The 26634-nt window shown below is 45.4% G+C and overlaps 1 protein-coding gene across 3 annotated transcripts; it reads right to left on the bottom strand.

Annotated features, from left to right (window-relative positions):
• Positions 1 to 568: 568 nt before the first annotated feature.
• Positions 569 to 24511, bottom strand: HDC (histidine decarboxylase). 3 transcript variants are annotated; one of them, XM_081508358.1, is made up of 12 exons: positions 24188 to 24511; positions 21211 to 21383; positions 17684 to 17797; positions 16612 to 16734; positions 12930 to 13064; positions 12537 to 12680; positions 11612 to 11678; positions 10605 to 10767; positions 10423 to 10513; positions 6336 to 6434; positions 1772 to 1873; positions 569 to 1638 (listed from the first exon to the last, which is right to left on the bottom strand). In XM_081508358.1, the coding sequence occupies exons 1-12, from the start codon at positions 24216 to 24218 to the stop codon at positions 904 to 906; spliced, it is 1977 nt and encodes a 658-aa protein (XP_081364484.1). In that variant the 5' UTR covers positions 24219 to 24511; the 3' UTR covers positions 569 to 903. The 3 variants fall into 3 exon arrangements, with proteins under 3 accessions (XP_081364484.1, XP_081364485.1, XP_081364487.1); XM_081508359.1 differs by lacking the exon at positions 6336 to 6434; XM_081508361.1 differs by lacking the exons at positions 16612 to 16734; positions 17684 to 17797; positions 21211 to 21383; positions 24188 to 24511 and adding an exon at positions 14258 to 14604.
• Positions 24512 to 26634: the final 2123 nt, after the last annotated feature.

Genomic DNA, 26634 nt, shown 5'->3' with positions numbered 1-26634 from the left:
TCAAAAAGATACATACAACCCAATGTTCACGGCAGCACTATTCACAATAGCCAAGAAATAGAAACAATCTAAATGTCCACCAAAAGATGAATGATAAAGAAGATACAGTGTGCGTATATATATATATACACACACACATATATATATACACAACAGAATACTACTCAGCCACAAAAAAGAATGAAATACTGTCATTTGCAGCAATATGGATGCAACTAGACATTATCATACTAAATGAAGTAAATCAGAAATAGAAGGACAAATACCATATGATATCACTTATATGTGGAATCTAAAATATGGCACAAATGAATTTATCTATGCAACGAAAACAGATTCACAGACATAGAGAACAGACTTGTGGTTGCCAAGACGGGAGTGGGGGTGGGGGATGGATTGAGAATCTAGAATTAACAGATACAAACTATTATATCCAGAATGGATAAACAACAAAATCCTTCCCTGTCCTACTGCATAGCACAGGGAACTATATTCAAAACCCTGTAATAAACCATAATGGAAAAAGAAAAACAGGTATTTCACTGGTCAATTGAGTGACACAGAATAATTTTTTCAGAGACAAGCACAATTTATTTCCACATTATGTTTCATGAAACTTGAAAGTCTCAGTGTCACAAGCTAAACCACAGAAGCTGCCCGTCAATGCCCCACCCTAGACCCTTTCTCTCTGACCAGCCTGCTGGAGTCTCCTGGACCATGCTGGCTTAAATTCTCTATTTGAATCCTATCATAGGTCATGAACCTCTGTGAGGTTCATGAGAAATCATTGGCTTTTTCCCAAGAAAAATGCACATACATATAAGCACATAAATTCAGAATCAATTTTAAGAGGTTCAGAGACTCCTTGAAACACATTTACGGACCCAGACTGAAGCCCCTGATCTAAACCATTGCCTGCAGAGGGCAGCAGGGCAGCTGTAGCCCACACTGAGAGCTGCATTCAGGAAAGTTGGGGACACTGTAGAACTTTATTAGTTTTTTGAAGGCACTCTTCTTCAGCATCATCATCTCTTCTGGGAACCTAGAAAAGATTCTGACCCGAGAGGAGCCGCCATTCTTCACAGAGCCTTCTGTGGTCAGTTGCTTTTGAGCACTCGCAGGCACGCTATTGCAACTGAGGGAACGTACTGCCTTCTTCTTGTTCTGCACAGACAAATAACTGAATAGGAAGGAGGACAGCTTGTGCTCGGTGACGTCTGGGGCCTCTTCAGAGAAGCAGTCATCCAATGGGTGCGGCAGGGTTTCAAGGTGGCGGCTCACAGGACTGGCTCCGACACGCGGCGGCTGCTTGATGATCTTCTTGGAATGGGCTGGGTCATCGCCTGCCCCATTGACAGGGGGAAAGGACATCTCCTTGGCCAAGGCTCTGGGGCCCCTGGTTTGGAGGATGAGGTTCGCCCCCTGAGGGCTGGGTTGGGAAGTACAATGCTGACTCAGGATGAGAGTGGCAGCATCCTGAATGAGATTCCAGTCTCTCAGGATGTCATCCCTGGTGGTGAACTGGGATGTCACAGTGAAACGGATGATCAGCTTGTCCTGGATAGTGGCTGGAATGAGGAAGAGCTGGCCGGCTTTAGCTATTTCCTTTAACACACTTTCTGTGAGGCAGTTAGGACCCTGTTTGAAGGATAAATACAAGAGCATACCACATTATTCCCAATAAGCATTCCCAGAAGCCCAGTACTTACATTTCCAAGAGGCTGAAAGTCACCAAATAATACCCTTCACGTGAGACAGAGGATGGCATTACCTTGAGACGAAAAACCACCAGGCCAAGGTGCCTCTTGGCAGGAATTTCAAAGAAAGGGTCATTTCTGACCAGAGATTCAAAATACTTAGCCATTTCCGTGCCCTAGAATTGTGAACATCAAGAGAACTGAGATTATTAACAGGAAGAGAGGACTGTGCATAAACCTTCACCCTGCTAAACAAGTTTAAAGCTGTCACACCTTTGAACCATAGAGACCTAAGTGATTTCTGCCTGATTTTCTTCTCCATTTGATTTTGCTCCAAGCTGTAAAACCTCCAGTGGCTCTGTATTTCTTGCCACATTAGCTCCACTTTGAGAACTCATGTCTCAAGGCCCTCTTTCAACCCACCCCAGAAAGAGAAGGCTTGCGGGATCCTAGTTTCCCAACCAAGGTTTGAACTCAGGCCCTCAGCAGTGAAAGCACAGAGTGCTAACCGTGGACCACCAAGGAATTCCCAGAAGGCACTTGCCTTGCCATCAAGGCAATGTGCCCTCATAAACCAGCTTCAGGTATCTCAGCTTCCAGACTGGCCAAGGGGGCTGGCAAGCGCCCACACCCAGCCCATGTTCTACAGTCCCAGCCAGGTGCCTCTTGCAGGGTGCAAATGCTCAGAGGAAGCAACATTTGTTTCTCCTGCACATAAAAGCACAATGTGGGCTGCTGACAGCCCTGCCCCCCATATCCTAAGTCTCCATCTTCCCCTAACCTCTCGAACATTTTCACCTCAAATGCCCTTTATCCTCTTTTTTCTGAAATTCCACAAAGAACATATTTTTACCTATTATCCTCATGGAAAAGGCTTTAAACCTGTTTAATGGGTACAGAGTTTCTGCTGGGGATGAAGGGCAAGTTCTGGAAATAGTAATGACAGTTGCACACTTTGTGAGTGTACTTAATACCACTGAATTGTGCACGTAAAAATGGTTAGAGTTGTCTCTGCTCAATGTTATATGGAAGCCTGGATGAGAGGGGAGTTTGGGGGAGAATGGATACATGTATACGTATGGCTGCGTCCCTTTGCTATTCACCTGAAACTATTACACCATCGTTAATCAGCTCTACCCTAATATAAAATAAGTTTTCTTTCAAAAAAAAGAAAAAAATTTTTTAAAGATTAAAGTTTAAGGGTTATGTTATCGATCAGTTCAGTTCAGTTCAGTCGCTCAGTCGTGTCTGACTCTTTGTGCCCCCATGAACCGCAGCACGCCAGGCCTCCTTGTCCATCACCAAGTCCCTGAGTCCACCCAAACCCATGTCCATCAAGTGGGTGATGCCATCCAGCCATCTCATCCTCTGTCGTCCCCTTCTCCTCCTGCCCTCAATCTTTCCCAGCATCAGGGTCTTTTCCAATGAGTCAGCTCTACGCACCAGGTGGCCAAAGTATTGGAGTTTCAGCTTCAACATCAGTCCTTCCAATGAACACCCAGGACTGATCTCCTTTAGGATGGACTGGTTGGATCTCCTTATAGTCCAAGGGACTCTCAACAGTCTTCTCCAATACCACAGTTCAAAAGCATCAATTCTTGGGTGCTCAGCTTTCTTTACAGTCCAACTCTCACATTCGTACATGACCACTGGAAAAATCATAGCCTTGACTAGACGGACCTTTGTTGGCAAAGTAATGTCTCTGCTTTTTAATATGCTATCTAGGTTGGTCATAACATTCCTTCCAAGGAGTAAGCGTCTTTTAGTTTCATGGCTGCAATCACCATCTGCAGTGATCTTGGAGCCCAGAAAAATAAAGTCTGACACTGTTTGCACTGTTTCCCCATCTATTTCCCATGAAGTGATGGGAGCAGATGCCATGATCTTAGTTTTCTGAATGTTTAGCTTTACGCCAACTTTTTCACTCTCCTCTTTCACTTTCTTCAAGAGGCTCTTTAGTTCTTCTTCACTTTCTGCCATAAGGGTGGTGTCATCTGCATATCTGAGGTTATTGATATTTCTCCCGGCAATCTTGATTTCAGCTTATGCTTCCTCCAGCCCAGCATTTCTCATGATGTACTCTGCATATAAGTTAAATAAGCAGGGTGACAATATACAGCCTTGACGTACTCCTTTTCCTATTTGGAACCAGTCTGTTGTTCCATGTCCAGTTCTAACTGTTGCTTCCTGACCTGCATACAGGTTTCTCAAGAGGCAGGTCAGGCAGTCTGATATTCCCATCTCTTTCAGAATTTTCTATATTTTACCACAATAAAATAATTTTAAAGCTTTGTACTATATTGATCTTTCACTGAAGTTATCATTTTAATTTCCTATTTTTTTTCTTTGAATTACTAACTAAATAAGGCTAAACTTGCCATTTTTTTTTTTGCCCTTTCTTTCATTTTTAAAAATTTCCCCAGGTAACCAGAAGGATCTTAATAAACTATTTGCTAAGTAATTGCTACTACCTGACTCTCACACTGGCTACTCTATTTCAAGAGAAGTCAAAAGGATTTAGCTAACAATCCTTTTGATTTGCTACATACCTGATCCAGAACCACTTTCTCTCTCCAAGGTATGGTCTCTTAAAAATTATCTCCAATCTCTGCCCTAAGCACTTTTCATTTTCAAGTCCTAAAACTGTCTCTCAGGGGAAGCACTCACTAGGTGTTTTCTAGCTGTTTTATTCTTTTGCAATTCACTTTCTAATTTTGTCATCATTTCCCCCTGTACCTTCTTCCCTCCAAACCCATTTCCATCTTGCCCTACCAATCTTGAGAACTTTCTGTGTAAATTTTTCTTAAATCTACATGAGTAAGACATCTCGAGTACAAATCTAGAGATGCCGGCAGGTGGAGTAGTGAGGGAAGCTCCTGGGAGAAGTGGAACTTAATCTGCTGGCATCGTTTGGAGAGGAGAGGGTGGTTCAGGAGGGTGACCCACAGGTGAGGTGCAGAGGCACGGGGAGGATGGAGCTGGAATGGGCCAGGGAGAAGCCTGAGCTTAGAGGCTGGTAACTGGGTCCTTGAAAGCCAGGCCCCAGAGTCAGGGCTTAGTGCAGGAACAGGGGAGCTGATGGGAATCAGGAACTTTGAGTGGGGAAGAGGCAGCATGAGGGGAGTGGGCCAGAACCTGCAGGTCAATATCCAGTCCTAAGTCGGAAGCAAAAGCATTTTCCTGACAACTTGTAGCCTCCACCACCTCATCCCCTAGCGACTACATTTCAGTCTTGAGTCTGAAGATCAATCTAGAGAGAGTAAAAGTGCCTTATGTCCCTCAATAGACTGGGGGACAGCTGCTCATTGATCAGCATCCAGTAAACCAACACCTTGATGTTAATAACAAATGTAAAATTACCAACAGTAAGCCAGTCATCCTTAGTGATTCAACCATTTCATCTGGCTTTGTGTTTGTTAAAGGAGGAAGGAATTCCCTAGAGGAAAGTTGGACATTTTTGGATTAAGCCTGCTGCTTTTATTCAACAACCTTGTCTTTCTCGTGGGCACTTATGAAAAAGAGAGGAAAACACTGCTGACAAAAGTTCTTAGTTAAGTTCCACCCCTTCCAGGAAGAATATGACAGTCTTAGCCATGTTGTCTAGTGCTGCTTGACAAAAATCTTAGACATAATACAGATTGCAAGTCACTGCACCCACCGGGCTCAGTTCCTTACCTGTGAAGTGCCCCTACAGAGGTGTCACAGTGCGACTGTCATTGTGAAATTTGCTGACAAAATTTAAATGTGGTCTGAATAAATTTAAACTTTTATTTTTATGTAGTTATAAATTCACAGGTACTTGTAAGAAATCATAGAGCGATCACATGCTCTCTTACTCATTTTATTACAATGATGACAGCCTGAAAATTTATACTATAGTATCACCACCAGCATATTGACATGGACACAATCTATGAATTTTATAGATTTGGGGTTACCTGTGTGTATGCTTGTGTGTATTTTGTTCAGTGCAATTTTATCACATGTGCAGGTTTAATAAATATGAAGGTTTACAAAAAAACAAAAAAAGAATGACAGAGGGACTGTACCTATCTCAGTCACCTCTGGGTCTCTTTCCTAACACAATAATTTTTTTGTTGAATTGAGTTGAAATAAATTGTACCAAATACGCCTTCAGTAAATACCTATTGACATAATGCAGGGAAGTTTGTTTCAGACTTGGTAGGTCTACATGTCTAAGCCAGGAGAGCCAGGTTTCTGGCATAACCATGAGAGTGACTAACATTTCCAGACAATTGTGACGATCCGAGTAATTATTTAAAACACAGGCTCCTACCCGGGGCACATGCCGCCCTTTGATTTACTATTTCTCTGCAAACCAGGCTCTCAGGCCATGCCTCCCTGGTGCTCGATAGTAGCAGAAGGGATGGTGAGACACTCAGGTGGGCAGGACAGATACCAGATAGCCTTTGGTGTCACGTTCTGCTCAGTGATCCTCTAGCTAACAAACAGATGGCCACCCTGAATAATCAAGTCCCAGGAGTTCAGGAACAGGCCCAGACATCTGAGCCATACATTACAAGTCCCTAGGGCAGGTCTGCAAAGCAGAAACCAGCCTTCCTCCCCACTAGGCGACAAAGAGAGCCCAGGCTCCGCCCATGTCTGCCCACTACATACATGTCTGACATGCGCTTGAAGATTCTTCACCCCAAAGGACCGAATCACGAACCAGAGTTTAATAGAGCGAAAGCGCCGGCTCAAGGGGATCTGCCAGTGCTAGAACAAAGGAACACAGTGCCCGTGGTTAAAGACAGGGACCCCAGCTGCTCCCACACACCCCCCTGGGCTTCATCATCCGTTGCCCACACAGCCCTCCAGGGATGCACGCTGTCACCATGACTCCCGAGCCTGTTGGTAAGAAGCCAGGCAAGTTACCTGAAGCAGAGGCCGATTCATCATGTGACCAAACCCTAGTGAAGCTGGCCCTAAAGAGCAGCACAGGTGGACACCAAGTCCATGACCCTGAACCAAGGAGAAGACATTTTGCTTTAAATGCTACTTTAAACGTTTCATCCCAGGCTGAAATTCAAGATAGGGCGAAATACAACTAAAAAGAACCTAAGTTACTTGAATTGCAGAAAATAAAGTTTTATTTCTATTCTAGCAAATAAAGTTTTATTTCTTTTACAACAATGTAAAGTATGGGGGTCAAGAGCTCAGATGCTTGAGTCTTGAAAACCTGGGTTTCTCCTCCAGCTCTGCCTCTTACTACCTGTGCCCTTGGGCACTGCTGCCTCACTGGCTCCTCGTGAGACAAGAATGAGCAGCACCTCCAGGGAAGTGGTGTAAAGAGAACCAAGGTGAAGAGCTTCACAGGAAACTGTCAGTAGGTGCTGGCTATTTAGATGATAAAATGTGAGCCACCAATCACAGTGGCATTTCTGCCTAGAACCAAGATGATCGTTACTTAATATCACTGTCCTGTCCAGATCTTCCCTGTGACATCCCTGTGTCCTCAGGAGGCAGCATTCCAGTCCTCGGATTTCAAATAAGCAAGCATATCTCAGCCTCTGTTAGACTCAGATTGACCCTTTGCTCCTGGTGACCAAGTCCAGCAGAGCTTAAAGTGCAAGGTTGCGGGCACCAAAGAGCTGAAAATGTTCAAACCAATTTCACACCGATCTCTAAGGTCTGAAAACAGAGCAAAGGGTTTGTAAAATATTTGCAATTGTCCTGATGAGTACTGTGAGTTTAAATGAGCTCTTCCTCAAGTGTCAGAAAGCTTTGCCACAATTTCTGTTGACTAAAAATAAATATTTGTTCCATCAAATATTTATCTAATCCTTCACAGAATGGCCTAATCCTCAAAACTGTGCACATCTGCATCCTTTACCCCAGTTCCCTATTCAGGCACAGTTTGGACATGACCCCTTGGTTGATGGACAGTGTTTCTCTGTATCAAGTACTAAGCCTTTGAATTCCAAGCAAAACACTCTAGTGTTGATGACCAGCTTGGGGACTTTCTCTACCAGCAGAGGGCATCAAAACCTGGATACAGGACAAAAATCCCCGTGACAGGGAAAGTGTCAACTCCACCCTTTGTCAGATGGACACTCCAGATGTAGACTATTGAATGGATAATAGTGGTCTTCCCTAAAAATACAGTTTTCCAGATGGCTATGGCCAATTGACTACAATAATTGACCAGCAAATTCAATGAGAAGCAGAGATGATTTTCATTTTGATTTCTTTACAGTCTGTCCATATCCCCCAGTTGTTCCTCTTGTCACTATTCTGAAATCAATCCATGCTGACCCAGGAGGGTGATTCTAGCTGACATTTTCTGCTGGAATAGGAAATTTGGACATGGCTCTTCTTTAACTCAAGGTATCCCCAAATCTTTTCTATGTCCTATCAAGGTTTTGCCAGTCTCCCTGCCAAGGACAAGACAATGCCCTCTCCACTAACTGTGGGGAGAAGAGGAAGCTTCCTGATGTCAGAAGAATCTAGCCCTGATTTTAGGTGGCTCCAGGGATGAAGTCCTCAAGTCTTCTCTACCAGGTTGCTGCTCTATTTCTGGCTCATCTTAAAATGGCTGAGCTTTCATTTAAAGTTTCAGTCACCTGGGTGAAAAAGAGCTTGAGGTATGAGTCAGAGCAGCAGTGAAGACCCCTGGGATCACAATGGACAGCAGCTTCACTTTTCTAGGAATTGCTTTGAGATTTGAAAATCAAAATCCATAAGATTAGAGGTGGGGGAAGGAAAAAATAAAGTAGCACCTTCTGGTTGTAGAAACATTCATAGTAAGATTCCCCTGGATCAGTGCTAAGAAAAGTTCAATTTAACATTTTTATGAGTGATCTGCAAGAGACAGAGCACCATAAAATCTCGAGAGTGATGGGAATGAGCCACAAGAAGATCCTGAGATAGGGTTGTGGACAAAAAACCAAAACACAAAAAGTAACATAAAATCCAAAATGGGCCAAGGTAAGAAAATGCTCTTAAGTTATGATGATCCAAGTTTACTTACAGGAAAACAGGCGTCATATCATACTCAGGAGAGAAACCCAGAATTATCCCTAAAGATATCTGGCCTTTGGGCTGCTGTATTTTTTTATTAAAAAATTTTTTTATTTAAAAAAATACTGAAAACCCACTACACAGGGCAGTAGCAATGAAAGAACCATTATTCTTCTATTTTTATCAACTTCTGGAGGGACCTCCCCGACCACTGCAGGCTTATTGGCTGAAATTCTAATCAAAAATCTTCGAAAAAAAATCTAAAGAAATGTGAACTGGTCCAAGGAATAGTAACCAATATAATCAAGAGATGATAGAGTGATTATTTTAGGGCTAAAAGTAGACACTTCAGCCCAAGGCGAGAAGACAGAACCGTCTCTTCACAAAAAATGACTCACAGATAGCAGGCATTGCTCTCTGTGCTTTCCTGAATTCATTCATTCAATCCTCGCAGCAAGCCTAAGAAGACAGTACTGTTATTATCACCCTCATTTTATAGATGAGAAAACATAAATAGTTTAAGCCATTTGCCCAAGTCCACACAAATTAATAAACGGAGAAGCCAGAATTCAAACACAGGTCATCTGTCTTTGGTACCTACACACTTAATCTCTTTACTATACAACAAATCTCTGCAGCTTAAAAGAAGAGCTTTTAGAAATGTCATGCCTACCATTTATTGAGCATGTACCACATTCCCAGTAATAAGTGATCTACATGTATGTTTCCACTGCAGCCTCACAATACCCTATGAAACCAGTACCACCATGCCCATTTTGCAGATGAGAAAGTCAAGGCTGAGAGAGGTTCACAAAGTTTCCCACTGCTTGTATGGAATCTCAGAGCCAGCTCATCTCACTATCCCTCGCTTTGGCTATGTTATATGTAATTTACTAGTTTACATCACTGGGTGTATGCATGCTAAGTTGCTAAGAGTCGTGTCCAACTCCGCAACCCCATGGACTGTAGCCCGCCAGGCTCCTCTGCCCATGGGATTCTCCAGGCAAGAAAACTGGGGTGGGTTGCCATATCCTCCTCCAGGGGATCCTCCAGACCCAGGGATTGAACCCACATCTCTTATGTCTCCTGCATTGGCAGGGGGGTTCTTTATCACTAGCACCACCTGGGAAGCTCTTACATCCCTGTCTCCCCTATAATTAAAGGAAGGACCCATCTTCAGACTGAGAAGTAAATCTGCAGAAGTTATTTCCCCAAGAGACAGTACAGACTGAGGATGTGGGCAGCATCAAGAGACTGAGGTGCAGCTACTCGGCAGGCAGGAATGCTTAGAGGCATCCAGAACTTCAGGAAGGGTACCCATTGCCCCATCCCCACCATGCAGCTTCCCACAGTGCCTTGACGGGGACAAAAGGAGGACAGTGGTGTAAGCAAGGAGCCTCTTTTCCTGCCTGTGGAAATTCTCCACTCTGCCCTGCTGCTGGGGAGTAAGCAGAAAAGATTACCCAGGACGGAGGCAGAAGGGAATTGGGAGAGTTTTTTTTTAAATGCCACAAATACTTAGGAAACTTCCACACTGCCTCAAAGGTTGGTCACATTTTCTAGGGTTTTTTATAAAGTTTTCTGGGTTTCATTCTGGGTGCCCAGGCACAGTTTGACTCTGAAGGCACAAGAGGCAATACTATGGGATGGGCTCAGAATGTGAGGGAAGGAGACCCTTGGGGGGTCAGAGGCAGCCAGTTTCCCATCTCAGAGGCCGCCAGGCTGTCCACGCCCGACCACTCACCATGAAGTCGGTGGCCACGCCCGAGTCCGCGTGCCTGAGGTAGACGGGGTCTACGCTGAAGGTCTGCTGCAGCTTGTACTTGTCCTTGACCCTGTGGGGTTCCAAATGGGCATCAGTGGGCTCAGGCCTCTCCGGAGGAACGAGGCCTTCCCACAGGCTGGGAGCCCGGCTGCCACACTCACCAGAAGCCGGTACAGTCAAAGTGCACCATCATCCACTTGGAAGGGTTAAAGGTGAAAGAATCGGCATACTCGATGCCCTTCAGAAAGCCCCGGAATTCGGGGCACAGGAAGGCAGTGCCTGCGTAGGCAGCGTCAGTGTGGAGCCACAGCCCCTCACGGGCACCTGAGGAGGCAAACGTCACCTGCTGGGGATGGCAGTGCGGGTGGGCGTTGGTTGTCACCAGCCAGCTAAAAGGCATCTTCTGCCTGGCCCGGCTGTGAGGGAAGGACTGGGCAAGGATGCCCAGGGCAGAATGAGACACAGAGGCATGTGGGCACAGCGGGAGGGTGTCAGTGCAAGGAGTGGGGCTCAGGGAGGCATGGCCACCCCTATGGGGAAAGCCTACAAGCCTCACCCTGGCCTTTCCTCTCACTGACCAGAAGGGCGACACCCTCTTGGGCTCCACTCAGAGCTTTCTGGAACAGAAACCAATTTACCAGTGGCCCAGAGAACAAGGTTAATGCATCTAAAGCAAACATTAGAGAGGGAGCGGCTCTCTTTCCTAGTGGGCTTCTCACTTGAGAATTCTGAACAATCACATTTGGGCTTCTTTTCTGCCTTTATTCTGTCCCCCCCTCACCCCACTCGGGTGTTTACTCTACCCTACCTTCTTCATTTTCTCAGCTGAGACTATAAAATATTCCACTATGCCTCCTTCACCTTGTGTTTTGGATACACCCTGCTTTAAGCAGATTTCAACATACAAGGGAGAGAGTGAGAGACCTGAGGACCTCCTGCTGCTGCCTCGAGGATAGGATGCAAGGGAGGTCAGCTCGGTCCCCCACTGGGAGAAGCAGTGACCTGGCTGCCTGTGAAAAGGTAGTGACCTCTGGTGACTCCTCCCACGCTCTGTGCATTGACCAAGGAGGGACAAGAGAATTCCACTGAGCTGGCTTCAGGCTTTTACTCTAGGGAACATGTTAAAACTCATCACTTGTCTTCCTAGCCAGACGGGGCAGACACTTACAGATGGGGCCCAGCTCTGACAGGCAGTCAAATGCACAGACCCCGGTGGTCCCCAGCGTCGCACAGACCTGGGGGAAAACAAAGGCAGTGAACATGGGAAGATAGGCTTGTATGACACATTGGGGCTGAAAAAAGATTTTGTCAGAGACATTATCTACCCCATGCATCCGACTGGAACAGGGGGTATTTCACACTATATTTTAACATGACCCACAGTAAGAAATTATGCACTGAAGAACTGATGCTTTCGAATTGTGGTGCTGGAGAAGACTCTTGAGAATCCCTCGGACTGCAAGGAGATCAAACGAGTCAATCCTAAAGGAAATCAACACTGAATATTCATTGAAAGGACTGAGGCTGAAGCTCCAATACTTTGGTCAACTAATGTGTAGAGCTAACTAACTGGAAAAGACCCTGATGGTGGGGAAGACTGAGGACAGAAGGAGAAGACAGCCACAGACGATGAGATGGTTGCATGGCATCAGCGACTCAATGGACATGAGCTTGAGCAAACTCAGGGAGATAGTGAAGGACAGGGAAGCCTGGCATGCTGCAGTCCACGGGATCACAAAAAGTCAGACACAACTTAGCAACTGAACAACAACAACAGTAAGAAATATCTTTTATAGAGCCACCTAGGACATATACACATGTGTATTTGAAATAAAAGTTTTACCACACAATGCATATTCTCAATACAGGAAGGTACTCTCATATCTTCTATTCTATTTCTTGTTTTTTTCTTTTAATGCTGGTTATGGCCCACACAACTTATTTCCTAACATACCAACTCATACTTTGTAAAACAACGTATTTGAGGACCTTTTGGCTCTTGTTTGAAGCCTGTTACTTACCTGAATTCTGCCAAAATTCCTCCCTCACCTTCCAACTCTACTGTTCTAAGCTGAGAACGTGGTCTGACTTACAAAGATGGGCACCAGGCCCCTTTCCCTGTCCTCCTTGATGGCTTTCTGAAGAGCTTCCCCTCGGAGCGAGAAGTTCTCATCCACAGGCAAAAATTTCATCTTGACCAGGGAAATCAGACCAGCCTTTTCCACTGAGGAGTGGGCCTAGAAGGACCATGGAAACCTGTTAGCAGAGTCGTCCGGGAATGAGCACTCCCAGAAACCACTGAAACCAGACGAAGGGAAGCAAATACAGTATCTGACGTTTGTCTTCCCCCATGGTTCCTTGGAAAATCTCCCAGGCCTGAGTAGCCCTGAACCCAGCGAGCTTCTGTCTACAGGGAAATCACTCAGGGATTAAGACTCCAGAAGCCAAGCCCTGCCTGAAGGCTTGGCCTGTGTTTGGCAACTCACCTGGTCGGAGGCATAGGCCACAAGCCGGGCGTTCAGGAAGGACTCGTCCGCCTCAGGCTCAGAGGCTTTCATTTCCAGGATTTTGTTCTTCCTTGCTGCCAGCAAGGCGATCAAGGTGGACTCGCTGACTGTGCTCTGCAGTGGAAGAAGAGTTCGCAGTGGTAGCCTCGCCATGTATTCTCTTGACAAATTCCCCAGCTTCACAGGTGTGTGTATGTGTGTGTGTGTGTGTGTGTGTGTGTGTGTGTGTAATAGCTATTCTTGAGGAAGCACACACTCAGCTCCTGCCTAAGGAGCTTCACCCACCTCCCCAGCTCACATGCCTGTTCTCCATCTCCATTCACAGCCTCCTGTGCAATCCTGGGACACCTCCCTCTCCTATAACTTTCAAATTTTCAACAACATCTTTATAGGCCACAGGGACCAAAAACAGAATGTCCAGAGAATGCTCGATACATGTCTGCTTGTAGATATGTTTGCTCCCTGTGTTTAAAAAAAAAAAAAAAAAACTTTTGATGTATTCATTTGGCCAAAAAGTTCAGATCTTTGGCCAAAAAGGTCGGATCTTCCCATACCATCTTATGGAAAAACTCAAACATTTTGGCCAACCCAGTATTAGATGTGAAAATGGAGTTTGTTTCCACAGGGATATCCCAGAGAGGGAGGGTCCTGGCCCATGGGTGAGAGGACTTGGGCCTCAGTGTTGGTGCCGATGGCTCTTGTGACCTTAAGCTAGTATCGCCCCTCTAGAAGGCTCTTTTCCATTTATAAAATGGAGAGTAACTCTTTAGCTGCCTCCCAGAGGGGACTATCATTATCCAAAAAAGATTAGGTAGGATTTTGCTCTGGCCATGACTGTGGGAATCCTGGGGGCCACCTCAGCAACCTCACAAGAATCTTGATGTTTCTTGTCATTCGTTTGCTCAGCCTTTGGTGTCCTGGCTTCTTGAAATCTTCAGGTGACCTACAGCTGACTGGTCCCTCCTGAAAAGCCTGGCAGACTGTGTCAGAGAGTAGTATAGACCAGATCCCACAAGATATTCAGTGGCTGAAAATTACTCCACAAAAAGGATGCCAGCAGAATAGTAATAATAATATAATAATACCACCTTCTATCCATATAGCAATTCATAGTTTACAAAGCACTTTCTGCCATCCCACTTACCCCTCATCAGACCTGCGTCACATGATTATTGTCTACATATGAGAATACTGATGCTCAGGGAGATGACAGGAATAAACTAAGTTCATAGAGCTGATGGATACAGGAGAAAGCACTGTTTGGATTTAGACAGGCCTAGGGCTTGAATCCTCATTCTTCCACTCACCAGCTGTATGACCTGGAGCAAAATTTTAACCTCTCTGAGCTTCAGTGCTCTTGTTTCAAACATCTGGGATGATGTTTGCTGCTGCTAAGTCGCTTCAGTTGTGTCCGACTCTGTGCGACCCCATAGATGGCAGCCCAACAGGCTCCCCCGTCCCTGGGATTCTCCAGGCAAGAATACTGGAGTGGGTTGCCATTTCCTTCTCCAGTGCATGAAAGGGAAAAGAGAAAGTGAAGTTGCTCAGTCGTGTCCGACTCTTAGCAACCCCATGGCCTGCAGCCTACCAGGCTCCTCCGTCCATGGGATTTTCCAGGCAAGAGTACTGGAGTGGGGTGCCATTGCCTTCTCCAGGGATGATGTTTAAATGACATTATTTACCTACAGGGTTCTTGAGATAATTAGGTGAAAAGCAAGATCATCTCCAGCAGACATCTAGCATGTTCTTCCAGATATAACATCTGAAGCTGTACTATCTGCTAACAACCCAGAAGGTCTATAACATGCAGTAATTTGTCTTTCGTGTGAGGGTCAGATTTAATCAGTACAAGACTGGAAGGAGATGGGACTTCCCTGGTGGTCCTAGTGGTTAAGAATCCACCTACCAATGCAGGGGACACAGGTCTGATCCCTGGTCCAGGAAGATTCCAACTAAGCCCGTGTGTCACAACTGCCGAGCCCAAGTGCCACAACTACTGAAGCCCGCACACCCTAGACCCTGTGTGCTGCATCAAGAGAAGCCACCGCAACGAGAAGCCCAAGCACCACAGCTAGAAAGTAGCCTCCACTCACCACAACTAGAGAAAGCCCATGTGCAGCAACAAAAACCAGTGCAGTCAAAAATTTATAAATAAATAAATAAATAATTTTTTAAAAAGACTAGAGTGAGAGAGGGAGTCACTTAGCTAGCACATGGGAGCAGCAAACATCCCAGTTCTCATCTCAGGGCAGCACAGCTATTTTTATTTAATAGATGAATTCACTGAATCCTAACATCCACCCTTTGAGGGAATAAAAATTATGATTATTATTTCTCTGCTGCTGCTGCTGCTGCTGCTGCTAAGTCGCTTCAGTCATGTCCCACTCTGTGCGACCCCATAGACGGCAGCCCAACAGGCTCCGCCGTCCCTGGGATTCTCCAGGCAAGAACACTGGAGTGGGTTGCCATTTCTTTCTCCAATGCATGAAAGGGAAAAGTGAAAGTGAAGTCGCTCAGTTGTGTCCAACTCTTCGCGACCCCATGGACAGCGGCCCACCAGGCTCCTCCGTCCATGGGATTCTCCAGTCAAGAGTACTGGAGTGGGGTGCCATTGCCTTCTCTACTTAATCATAAAATCAAGAAAATGACACATTACAGAAAAATTCAAGAATTTGGGGCTTCTCAAAGGTCTCAGAACCAAACTTTCATGAATGTCAAGGGTTTACAGTTGCAGAAGTACCTAGCAATGTGCACAGTCTATGGGAGGCACCCAGCAAGCTCCTCTGTGCTGCACTGATCTTGACAAAAAAATTAATATTTGAAGAACTATCATTTGACAGATATTCAAAAGACAGGATTAGAGGGTAAGATAAATTGATTGTTAATTTCTCTTACTGGCAAGGATCTCCTAGACCTAGGAGGGTGGGAAAGAAGTCTCTGCTTGCCTTCTCTTTTCCACTTACCATAAGGTGTATCACAGGACAAGAGAGGGGAGTTGTCAGATTATAAACTAAGAAACTTGAATCAAGTGATCCCAGACATGTGATCATGTGTTGACACTTTGTGTGTGTGTGACTGCATGCTAAGTCGCTTCAGTCGTGTCCAACTCTTTGCAACCCCATGGACTGTAGCCTGCCAGGTTCCTCTATCCATGGGATTTTCCAGGCAAGAAAACCAGAGTGCATTGCTGTGCCCTCCTAGAGGGGATCTTCCAGACCCAGGGATCAAACCAGCGTCTCCTGCATCTCCTGCTTTGGCTGGCAGGTTCTTTACCACTAGCGCCACCTGGGAAACCCTGTTGACTTTTCATGCTGTGCTGTGCTTAGTTGTTCAGTCGTGCCCAACTCAGAAGCCCTGTTGACATTTTAATCATTTTCCAAAAAAAAAGCTAAAAGAAGAGTGGAGACAGTGGTGGCTGCATTTAAAGGCAACAGAAGTCAAGATGGTAGTGACAGCAATGGAGGGAGCAAGGACTGTGGTGGGGTTGTAACATCTCTGACGGTGGTGTCGGTCATGACAGTGGTAGTGATAACAGTGACAGCGGTGGCAGTGATGGTGGTGGTGTGAGTCACATGGCAGAAATTCCATGGAAAACATGAGAACTGCCCGGGCAAGTTTGGCTTATCTTTTCCTACTTAGTCCCTATGCTATGAGGAGGCACCTGCAAGACGCCTCCCCCGTGGCTGCTGGGGTGGTGGTGCAGGAAGTGTTCCGGGAGTCCCAGCATTTTTGCCAGCCAGTCCATGACATTCATCTCCAGCTCCGTGCACGCAGGACTGGAAGCCTGAAAAAGGGAAAGTAACTTCATCTGGATTGCCTCGGGGCACCAAGATGCCCCCACCCGGCCCCCAAACACTTCTGTCTCTGCCTTGACATTCCCTAGGCCTAACCTATCTTGTCCCTGGAGAAGGGACCTCTTTCAGGCCCTGTGTCCCATCTCTGCCCCATCCTCTGCCAGACCAAAAGGGGAAAAGAAAATGGGGCTTTCATTCATGCCATCCTCAATGAGGTAAATTCTCCTGTGACTCCAAAGCCTTATGGACAAACAGGCCCAGAAACTTCCATTTGGCTTCCATATGACTTCCATTTGGCTCCCTAAGTCCCTAGAATATCCAACTGAAAAGCATTCTAAAGGCCAGAGGGAAGTTTTAGGACTTAGAAAGAAACCACTTCCTCCTGGAAAAGACAGCAATTCTCCCAGCTTCCAACTCACCCCTACACACACACACACACACACACACACACACACACACCCTATAATAGTCAAGGCTTAAAATATAGAGCTGTTCTAGGAGGATTCTGGCATAATTTAAAGCTGATTGGTGCTTAAGGGCTTATTAAGGGAAGTCTTAGAGAATATCCCTAACCCCTTAAAGACAATGTCACCATTAGGCATCAAAGTGCTTAGAGAATGTCACAAACTGGTAATAACCAGATGTCAGTCCAGATCTTATCTCTATCTCTATGAGCTGTTTGGTCTCGGGAAGATAAGTTACTTAAGCCTTAATTTCTTAATTGGCTCCTACAAAATGGGGCCAATACTCATAGTTCCATAGGGTTAAAGAATAAGGTGAGATCATTCATATAAAGCTTAAGCTCAAAGAATGTAGCCATTGTTCATATTTAACTTGAAACTCTGTTCAGAAGCCAGGACAAAATATGTCTGTCCCAGGGTGTCCCTTCCTGCTATGCCCTCTTTACCACTGGTTATAGCCACAGCCACTGATACTCACCCAGGTGAATCCCAAGCAGTTGATGGCATCAGCCAGCATGTCTCCCAGCAGTGATGGCCAAGAGGTGAGAGCTGGGTAGTAGGCATGCATATGGGGGCTTTGCCAGTGTACTACCTGGAGGCAGAGCATAGACACGGGTGGCACCAGGGGGCAGGTCCTGGGGCTTTCCTCCTCCAGAGACCCTCCCTGGGAAGGGGAAGCATCCACTCTAGAGATTGGCTGACACTTTTAAGACAACCAAACAAGTGACACAAATCCATAAAAATAAGACATATTCACAGTTCTTGCTGCCCACATTTCTCCTATTCTAAGCTCGTTCATCAGTGGAGCATTTGCACATATGCAAAGACCAGAAGGGAATATGCAAGATGAAAATCTCTTTGGGAATCAGAGTTGTGGATTCTGGGTACTCTTTGCATTAGCCTCCAATGCTTAGCCCCCACAGCACTCCTATCCAGTAATAAAAGGAAGGGGAGATTGTGCTCTGTAGCAGCAGGTGGCTTATCTCATCCAGTCATTTGCAAAAGGCATCCCTAGTTCCCTGGGCAGGCAGCTCCTGTAGAGGTCAGTGTGCATGGGCTCAAAGCTGTCCTAAGCTTCCCAGTAGAGATGAAGAGAGGAGACCAGAGGACAGAAATACCACTCCAAGGAAATGGGACCCTGCTTCCAGGTTAACCCTTGAGCCCACAGTTGGACTAACCAGATGAAAGGAGGAGCCAGTGGACAGGAAGGACTCCCTACAACAAATCTCAGAAACATTTTTGATGGCTCATCGGTCCCGTCTGGCTTCATCTCACCAATCTACAAACATGACCCGTTCATATCTGTGATCACGTCTTTGACCGAAGCTGTGTTCCCCAAAGGAAGGTACTTCTCATACAGACACGATGTTCCAAAACCTATTAACTCTTAGAAAGCTACTAAAAGTGCATTTCCTCCATGATCCCTTCCCCAGCCCACATCGATCCCTTCCCCAAACCCATGGAATGTTCTCATTCTAGATGTTTTACCCTACTGAGAACCCATGAGATAACACTGTAGTTTATTACTGAGTTATTTCATGTGCACAAATTCCTTTAATCCTTCAAGAGCAAGGACAGTGTTCTGGAGAGTGTGTATAGTAGAAGGAGCACAAGATTTAAGCCCAAGGACACAGGTTCCAGTCCTAGCCCCTGGCTATAACAAGCTGTATGAACTTGTAGATTCACTGTGAAGCTAACGAACTTAAGCATCAGGGTCCCATGTTTGCATGGGTTTCTTTCAAGATTAATAGTTCATTTTTTTTTCTTTAAGGGGGGGGTCCCAATTTTTCATCCAATTAAGACCTCATAAAACCAGGATCCTCCCCTGTACCTCTCTCTCTCTCAATCTCAGTTTCTCATCATAAAATAAATCCCATATCCTGGGGTTGTTGTGTGAATTAGCTTGGGAAGAAATTTGTAAAATGTAAAGCACTAATGTTAATGGTAAGCTAATCACATGGTGATAAACGCATCACATCCTGACTTGACTCTTAGGTTAACAGACTTCTTCCTCTGAATTTCACCAGGCAGAAGGTGTCATAGGTAATAACAACATCTTCCACTTTCTATCCTTTATCTTATTTAATTCTCACAGTACTCCTATTAGGAGTTTCTACCATCATCCCTGTTTTACAGATAACAACTGGGGCTGGCAGAGAGAGACAATATCCCCATGATTGCATACATCTGGTAAGGACAGATGGCAGAAATCCAGGACTGCCTGACTCTGGAGCCCAACACCTAAGCAGGATGACACTCTGCTTTCTCCCTCTGCTCTTCTCTCCCTCCCTCCCTCCCTTGGTTTCTCTAACCAAGGTTGAAATTAAGGCAAAAAGAGTTTTTCTTCTTCTTGTGTCTAGGAGGTGGCGTGGAGGGGGAAATTAACCCAGTTTTCAATGAGGTGCTGACCCATATGAGAAAGCAAAGGGCCAACTGCTTTCAGGCCAACTCTCAGAGGCTGGTGCAGCCTGAGAGATGAGATGAAAGATTGGGTCTTCATTATCAATGTGCTTAGTGACAGTATTTTGGAAACCCCAGAGAAGGGCTTCCACCTCCTGGCCTTATCAAGAGGCAATTGTCTGTTCTAATAAGATACATGAGATCAGATAAGCTGGAGGAATGCTTATCAAAACAGACAGACCTCTAGGTCCAGAAATGAACCTCTTTAACCACACCCCTAGCAACTGCTGGAATTTCTTTCAGTCAAATGAATCAGCTCATTTCCACCTCTTCTGACAGTTGCTTTCAGTCTCACTAGCAAATTACGGTTGGTGCCTCCACCAATTACATTTTACAGAATGAAATCCATGAGATAATCTTATCAGGAAGCTAGCCTCCGTGGTAGAGCTTTGCTGATACAGAAATTTTCAGACGATGCTTGTGAAATAGGCTGAATGGTCAGAGATGAGCATTTGCCTTTGTACAAACTTGCCATTACTTTCTGTGTTTGAAGACTCTCTCATCCCTACCTCTAGGTGTACTTCTGGCACATCTAAGTCCAGAGCTCTTTGGGGGTGATGGGAGCAAGTGTCAAGTCATGCTGGGGAAGGGCAGCTGGACACGTGGGGTTCAAGACACCAGCACTCCACACAGAGAGAACTGTCACTTTGGAAAGACAACTAACCTGTCCGAGCCTCAGTTTGGGGATAAAACAAGCCAGTCTACAGTGTAGCTAGTATGGTGCCTGGTACGTGGCATGGAGCACAGTAAAAAGTGCCCCTCAGTGGGAGGAGCACGGCGCACTTGCTGCAGGAGTGCCGGGCACAGCTCCTCACCCGGTGCTTCGGGATACCATCACAGCCCACGGCAGCCCCAGCACAAGCCCCAGGCAGCAGCCAGCCTCTGTCCGTTCCCTGGCCCCCCTCACACTGTCACCAGGCTGTGCCCCTTGTCACCCAGAGTATAGATGACTCAGAGGGAGCGCCTCCCTACTCCTGAAAAACAGATCCATCAGGAGATCTCCGTTGGTCAGGAAGGATATAGTTCCCACTTCAGAGGGGAAAATGACCAGGACTCACTTGGCTTCCTGGCCCCTCAACCTGACAATCAGAATGCCCTCGGAGGGGGGTGTTCTTGACTTCCCTCGTTCCCTTTGGCACGTACCAGGATTCCATAGGAGAGCCCCCAGCTCTGCCAACGGGAGCACCAGGAACCAACTCCCACCGCCCCTCTCCATCTTGCTCCCCACAGTCATCCTTCCCCCTCTGGCCCAATTTTCACCACTCACCTTATCCCATCAGATCTCCACCCTTCTGTCAAACAGGCCCTGGGATACAGTTCTTACTCCCTCTTGCTCCCCACCCAATTCTACAGGTCAGTCTTGGCACCAGAAACCTAACTTCAGTCCAAGTCCCGGCCCTCCACATGCCCAGGAGACAGGCTGGGATGTCAGTGGTCTAGGAGCTGGGGGTCATCTCACGTTTATTCAAAGCAGGGTTTCCAGGCCTAGTGCCCACCCTCCTTCACCCCGACATCCAGAATCACCCTGAGGTGACTGCATCTCACCCCAGGCATGATGATTCGCTCAATGTCCCCAAAGATGCTGTCCCAGCTGTCGGGCTCCACAGGCGCACTCTCAGGCAGCTGGGCTCGCAGGTAGCCAGGCCTCACGTCTGGAGTCACCCGCCGCTCCCGCACGGTGGTCAGGTACTGGCAGATGTAGTCCACCATCTCCTTTCCTAAAAGAGAGGCAGAGAGGCCAGCCTCATGTCCCCTGACTGGGCCTGGCTAACCCATGCCCATCACCCTTGGGTTAGGGCCAGAGACTTGATGAGGAAGGAGATGGATTCATGGGCTGAGTCAGGTAGGGTCTGACCCCTAGCACACAGCTTGTCTTCAATTAAAAAATTAAGAAGAGTGCAAAGGAGTGAATGAATGATGCAGAGAGTATGTGACTATATAAATGAACAAGAGGAAAAATTTCCAAGGCCTCAAACTCTAAAACCAAGGTAAAAAAGTGAGAGTGTTAGTTGCTCAGTTGTGTCTGACTCTTTGCAACCCTGGGCTTCTCTGGTGGCTCAGCTGGAAAAGAATCCACCTGCAATGCGGGAGACCTGGGTTTGATCCCTGGGTTGGGAAGGTCTCCTGGAGAAGGGAACAGCTACCCAATCCAATATTCTGGCCTGGAGAATTCCATGGGCTGTATAAGTCCATGGGGTCAAAAAGAGTTGGACATGACTGAGCGACTTTCACTTTGCACCCCTATGGACTGTATATAGCCTGCCAGGCTCCTCTGTCCATGGAATTTCCCAGGGAAGAATACTGGAGTGGGTTGCCATTTCACCAAGGTAAAGTATTTATTTTTCCTCCCTTTCCCTTCTCCATATCAATCTTGAACAGCTCTCCCACCTTTCCTTTTCTTTTCAAAAAACAGAGTATTTATTTATTCATCACCTTACAGGTTCAGTATAAACACTGTGGCTCTTTCTAACCAGAAATTACACACACACACCCCCTATACTCTTTGTTGGCACAGATGGCAAGCTTCCACATCAGGTTCTGACAAAAGATTTAAAAATTCTATTAGTTCACCATTTCCACTGGACCATTAATTCCTCACATTTTTGGACCTGTGAACATCTTTGAGAATCTGATTAAAACCATAGATTTATACACATACGATTTTGTGTATAATTTCTGAGGTGCATGGACTCCCCAAAGTATAACCACAGGCCCTGACTAAGAACGCTGCACTAGCCTGAAATCTTGGAGAAATGCAGGACTATGTCTTAATCAACTTATCTCCCTCAATTCTGTCTCCACCAACACCTCAGTGCCTCTTCAGATGCTCAAAAGTTTTGTCAAATGAACGAATAAAATAAGGAAGAAAACTCAGACCTTATAAAGCTAATGTGGAATATGATTAAGCAAACCAACAATCATTATGAAAAATTCTCCTTTACATGTTTTCCAAATAATCTAGAAACAAATTTTATGTGTTTCATACATAGATAGATTTCATGTCTTAAGAGTCAAATCATGTCCCCTTTTTCTTATATCTACTTCCAGTGAATAACCAAGAAGAATGAAATCTGTAATAGGAAAATGTGGCACGTTGATTGAATATTATACATGTTATAAATGTTTTGAAAATTCTACTCTAAGACTTTACTGTAGTCTTTCCTTTCCCTATTTTTTTCTTAACTGCAATCATACCCACCCAAACATTTGATCCCTGAACAAGTGTGATATGTTCGAGAGGTATACTTCATTAAATGAGGATTTAACAGGGAAAAAACAAACAAACAAAAATAAATAAAGAAGAAAAACACCCAAGTCAAATACTTGAAGTCACTGCAAATTATCTATTCTTTCTTCACTTTCATTTCTGCAGAAAAGGGTCTCTATCTTCAGAGCCTCTGTCTCTTTCTCTCTCTCTCTGTCATTGTTTCTCTCCCTCTCCGTCTCTCTCACTATCTATCATTCCTCCTTAGGACTCCCGAGGCTCATTTCTCCCTGCAAAAGAGAGAGAGAGAGAGAGAGAGAGAAGGAAAGAGAATCTGATGTCTTCCCAATGCATCAGCTCACGAAAAATTCTTATGAACAGAACTAGCCCGAGACAAAACTGTGAAAACTCCCAGTACACTTCTCTCTTCTTTGTGCTCTCCTCCAATCCTCCCACAGCCTGATGCCTCTGATGAATGCAGCATCCCCCCAGTGCTCTGAGAGCCTTGGACCTAGCCCTCCAGGGACTGTATGGAATGTTTTTGTGTTCCACGCACAGGATAAACGTCCACAGGAACCTGCTCTCTGCTGAATGCCTTTGGAAAGCAATGGAATAAGCTAATGTCCACTGAAATGCAAAGACATATCTACTTAGTGAGTTATGTCTGGGTAGACAAGAGGAAAAGCTGGACTTTAATATAAGACCATGACTTACCGCAAAATAACCTACTAGTGGGGATGAAGATATAAACACTTATACAAAGAGAAATTATAAGCAGCTACCTATTTCCCCTCTTAGGACAGCCATGCCTGAAAAACAGGATAACCATCTGGTTTTGCTCATCACACAAGGTTTGAGACACAGTAGGTGTTCTTTAAATATGGAATGAATGACTAAATTAAAGAACTCTTCAGGCAGAGTCACACAGAGAGAAGCAAACAGGAAGAAAGATGAGATTTTTGCAGTGACTGCAGAATACTAAGAGGAATTCTTTTCTCTTTCAGAAAATGAATGATCCCTCCCTTTCCCATTTAGAGGATCAGAAATCCAAATGCCCTACTCTGTGGGAAAGTGGAAAGGAAGAGCGTGGCTCAGCAGTGTGGACGTCCATGAGAGTCGGTGCCTGACAGGGATGATGAACGAGAGGCTGGGAAAAGTTTCAAACTCTAATCCCACATTCCCTTCTCAAGAAAAATTTTGCAGAAGCCAACTCTCAAGAGTCAGCTCTAACGCGCCAGTCAAAAGACACCCCAACGTCTAAGCAGCAGTTTCTACATGAGTGGCCACGGGGAAAGGCCCAGGGACACCCGTGCTCACCTCTCTCTCTGTACTCTTCAGGCTCCATCATATCGCTCGGGCTCAGGGCTGGCTCCTCCTTGCAGAGGACACGGTAAAGGATGCGCTCCTCGGTAGCACTCTGTGCGCCCTTTATTTAAAGGGTTCTCCTCTCTTCCCCCCCTTAGCTCCACCCCTCAATGGCTCTTCCTCTAGGTTTAATTAATTCCACCCCTTCTTCCCCCAGTCCTTGTTGGGAGCAGAGACCACAACTTAAGCCGGTCCAGAGACCTAGGATAAAAGGCATGTCTAATTAAACAGTGCACTTAGCAGGCAGCCTCCAGGTAGATACGGTAAAGAGCCCTCTTTTTTTCTGCCCCTGGATTCATACAATGGAGCACGAGCCTCACACAAAGCTCCTAGCTCTGTAGCCCAGAATGAAGCCAAGCGGGTGCCGAGTAAGGAGCAAAGGTTGTTAGTATCTTTCTTGCCACTGGGTCCCCATCTGAGGCCAGAAGGGAGAAACAGCACTTACAGGGATGCTGTTCTGCTGGCCACACGGGTGCTCAGGAACAGGCAGATGTTATCATCTAATACGATGGATTTTTTTTTCCATTATTACTACATAATACTTATTGCTGTAGAGAGATAAGAAAACAGATAAGCAAAAAAACCAAAAATGGAAACATCACTGAGATTTAACACTTGAAGTACTTAAAAGGCTATGTGCGCCTGGAAGGGGACGTGTGGAAACTACTGTGAAGGAGGCGGACACTACTCCTGGAGCTTGATTTCTGAGTGAAGAGTGATCAAATGCTTTCAGATTGTCAGAGAGAACAGATGGTTTGTTTCCCATCTTCATCCTCCCTGTCCCCCTGGTGGAGTTGATGGTTACTCCTCCCTCGGCAGGGCCCCTCATGCTCCTCCTTCCAGCTCTCTGGCTGCTTGTCTCCTCCCGGCCCTTAAGTGTGGGCATGCTTCAGGGGATTGCCCTCCCCTCATCCTTCTTCCTAGGTGGCCTTATCCATTTCTATGACTTTCCCCCCTATTTCTATGGCTTTAAATGTTAACAGCTGAGGGACTTCCTGGTGGTCCAGTGGCTAAGACTCCACACCCCCAATGCAGAGGGCCCGGAGTTCGATCCCTGGTCAGGGAACCAGATCCCACATGCCACAACTAAGAGTTCACATGCCTTAACGAAGACGGATGATCCCACGTGCTGCAACTAAGACTCAGTGCAGCCAAATTAAAAATAAATAAACAAATATTACCAAGTGATATTCTTATAGATAAAAACCCCATGTCAAATTCATACCATGAGGCCCTCCCAGGCTTCTGAGTTCTAAACCCTTACAATTCAACTGCCTACCAGAAAAATCTCCCTTCATGGCTCTTAGACACGGCAAACTTAACATGGTACAAAACTGAATTTTAGTCTTTCCCTAAAAACCTGCTTCTCGTTCAGTGTTCCCCATCTCAGTTCATTATATCTCCATCCATCCATCTATTCAACAGAATATAATAAAAGGGAATGAGCTATTGATAACAGCTACAACATGGATAAACCTTGAAAACACTATGCTAAGTGAAAGAAGGTAGTTATACAGGACTACATATTATATGATGCCATTTACATGTAATGTAAATAGTCAAATTTGTAGAGACAAAAGGTAGACTACCAGCTACCAGAGGTTGACAGCTTAGGGAAACAGGGTTTGGGGGTTTTATGGTTTTTTATTATTTTTTTGGAGGAGGGGATGATTTTTTGGAATAATTATAATGTTTTAAAAATTTTGTAATGGTTACACAAATCTGTGACTATACTAAATGCATTGAATTGTATACTTTAAATGGGGGGATTTACTATGACAAAGGAGACAAGAATATATAAGGGAGAAAACACAGTCTCTCCAATAAATGGTGCTGGGAAAACTGGACAGCTACATGTAAAAGATGAAATTAGGATATTCTCTTATACCTTGTGTGTTAGTCACTAAGCTGTGTCCTCTTTGTGACCCCATGGATGACAGCCCACCAGGCTCCTCTGTCCATGGAATTCTCCAGGCAAAAATACTGGAGTGGGTTGCCATTCCCTTCCTCAGGGCATCTTCCCAATCCAGGTATCCAACCTGGGTTTCTCCTGCACTGCAGGTAGATTCTTTACCATCTGAGCCACTAGGGAAGCCCACAGGAATAAACTCAGAATGGATTAAAGACCTAAATGTAAGACCAGAAACCATAAAACTCACAGAAGAAAACATAGATGGAACACTCTCTGACATAAATTTTAGCCATATTTCTTTGGATCTGTCTCTTAAAGCAAAGGGAATAAAAGAAAAAATAAACAAATGTAAATTAACTAAACTTAAAAGCTTTCCCCAGCAAAGGAAACCATCAACAAAATGAAAAGATACCTACTGAATGAGAAAGTATTTGCAAATGATTTGATCAATAATGGGTTAATATCCAAAATATACAACTCAACATCA

This window comes from Giraffa tippelskirchi, chromosome 7 (assembly GCF_054371585.1).
Source record: "Giraffa tippelskirchi isolate mGirTip1 chromosome 7, T2T-mGirTip1v1.2.pri, whole genome shotgun sequence".
NCBI classification, from domain to species: domain Eukaryota; kingdom Metazoa; phylum Chordata; class Mammalia; order Artiodactyla; family Giraffidae; genus Giraffa; species Giraffa tippelskirchi.
Note: the sequence above shows the minus strand (reverse complement) of the source record. Positions and strands in the feature narration are given on the sequence as shown.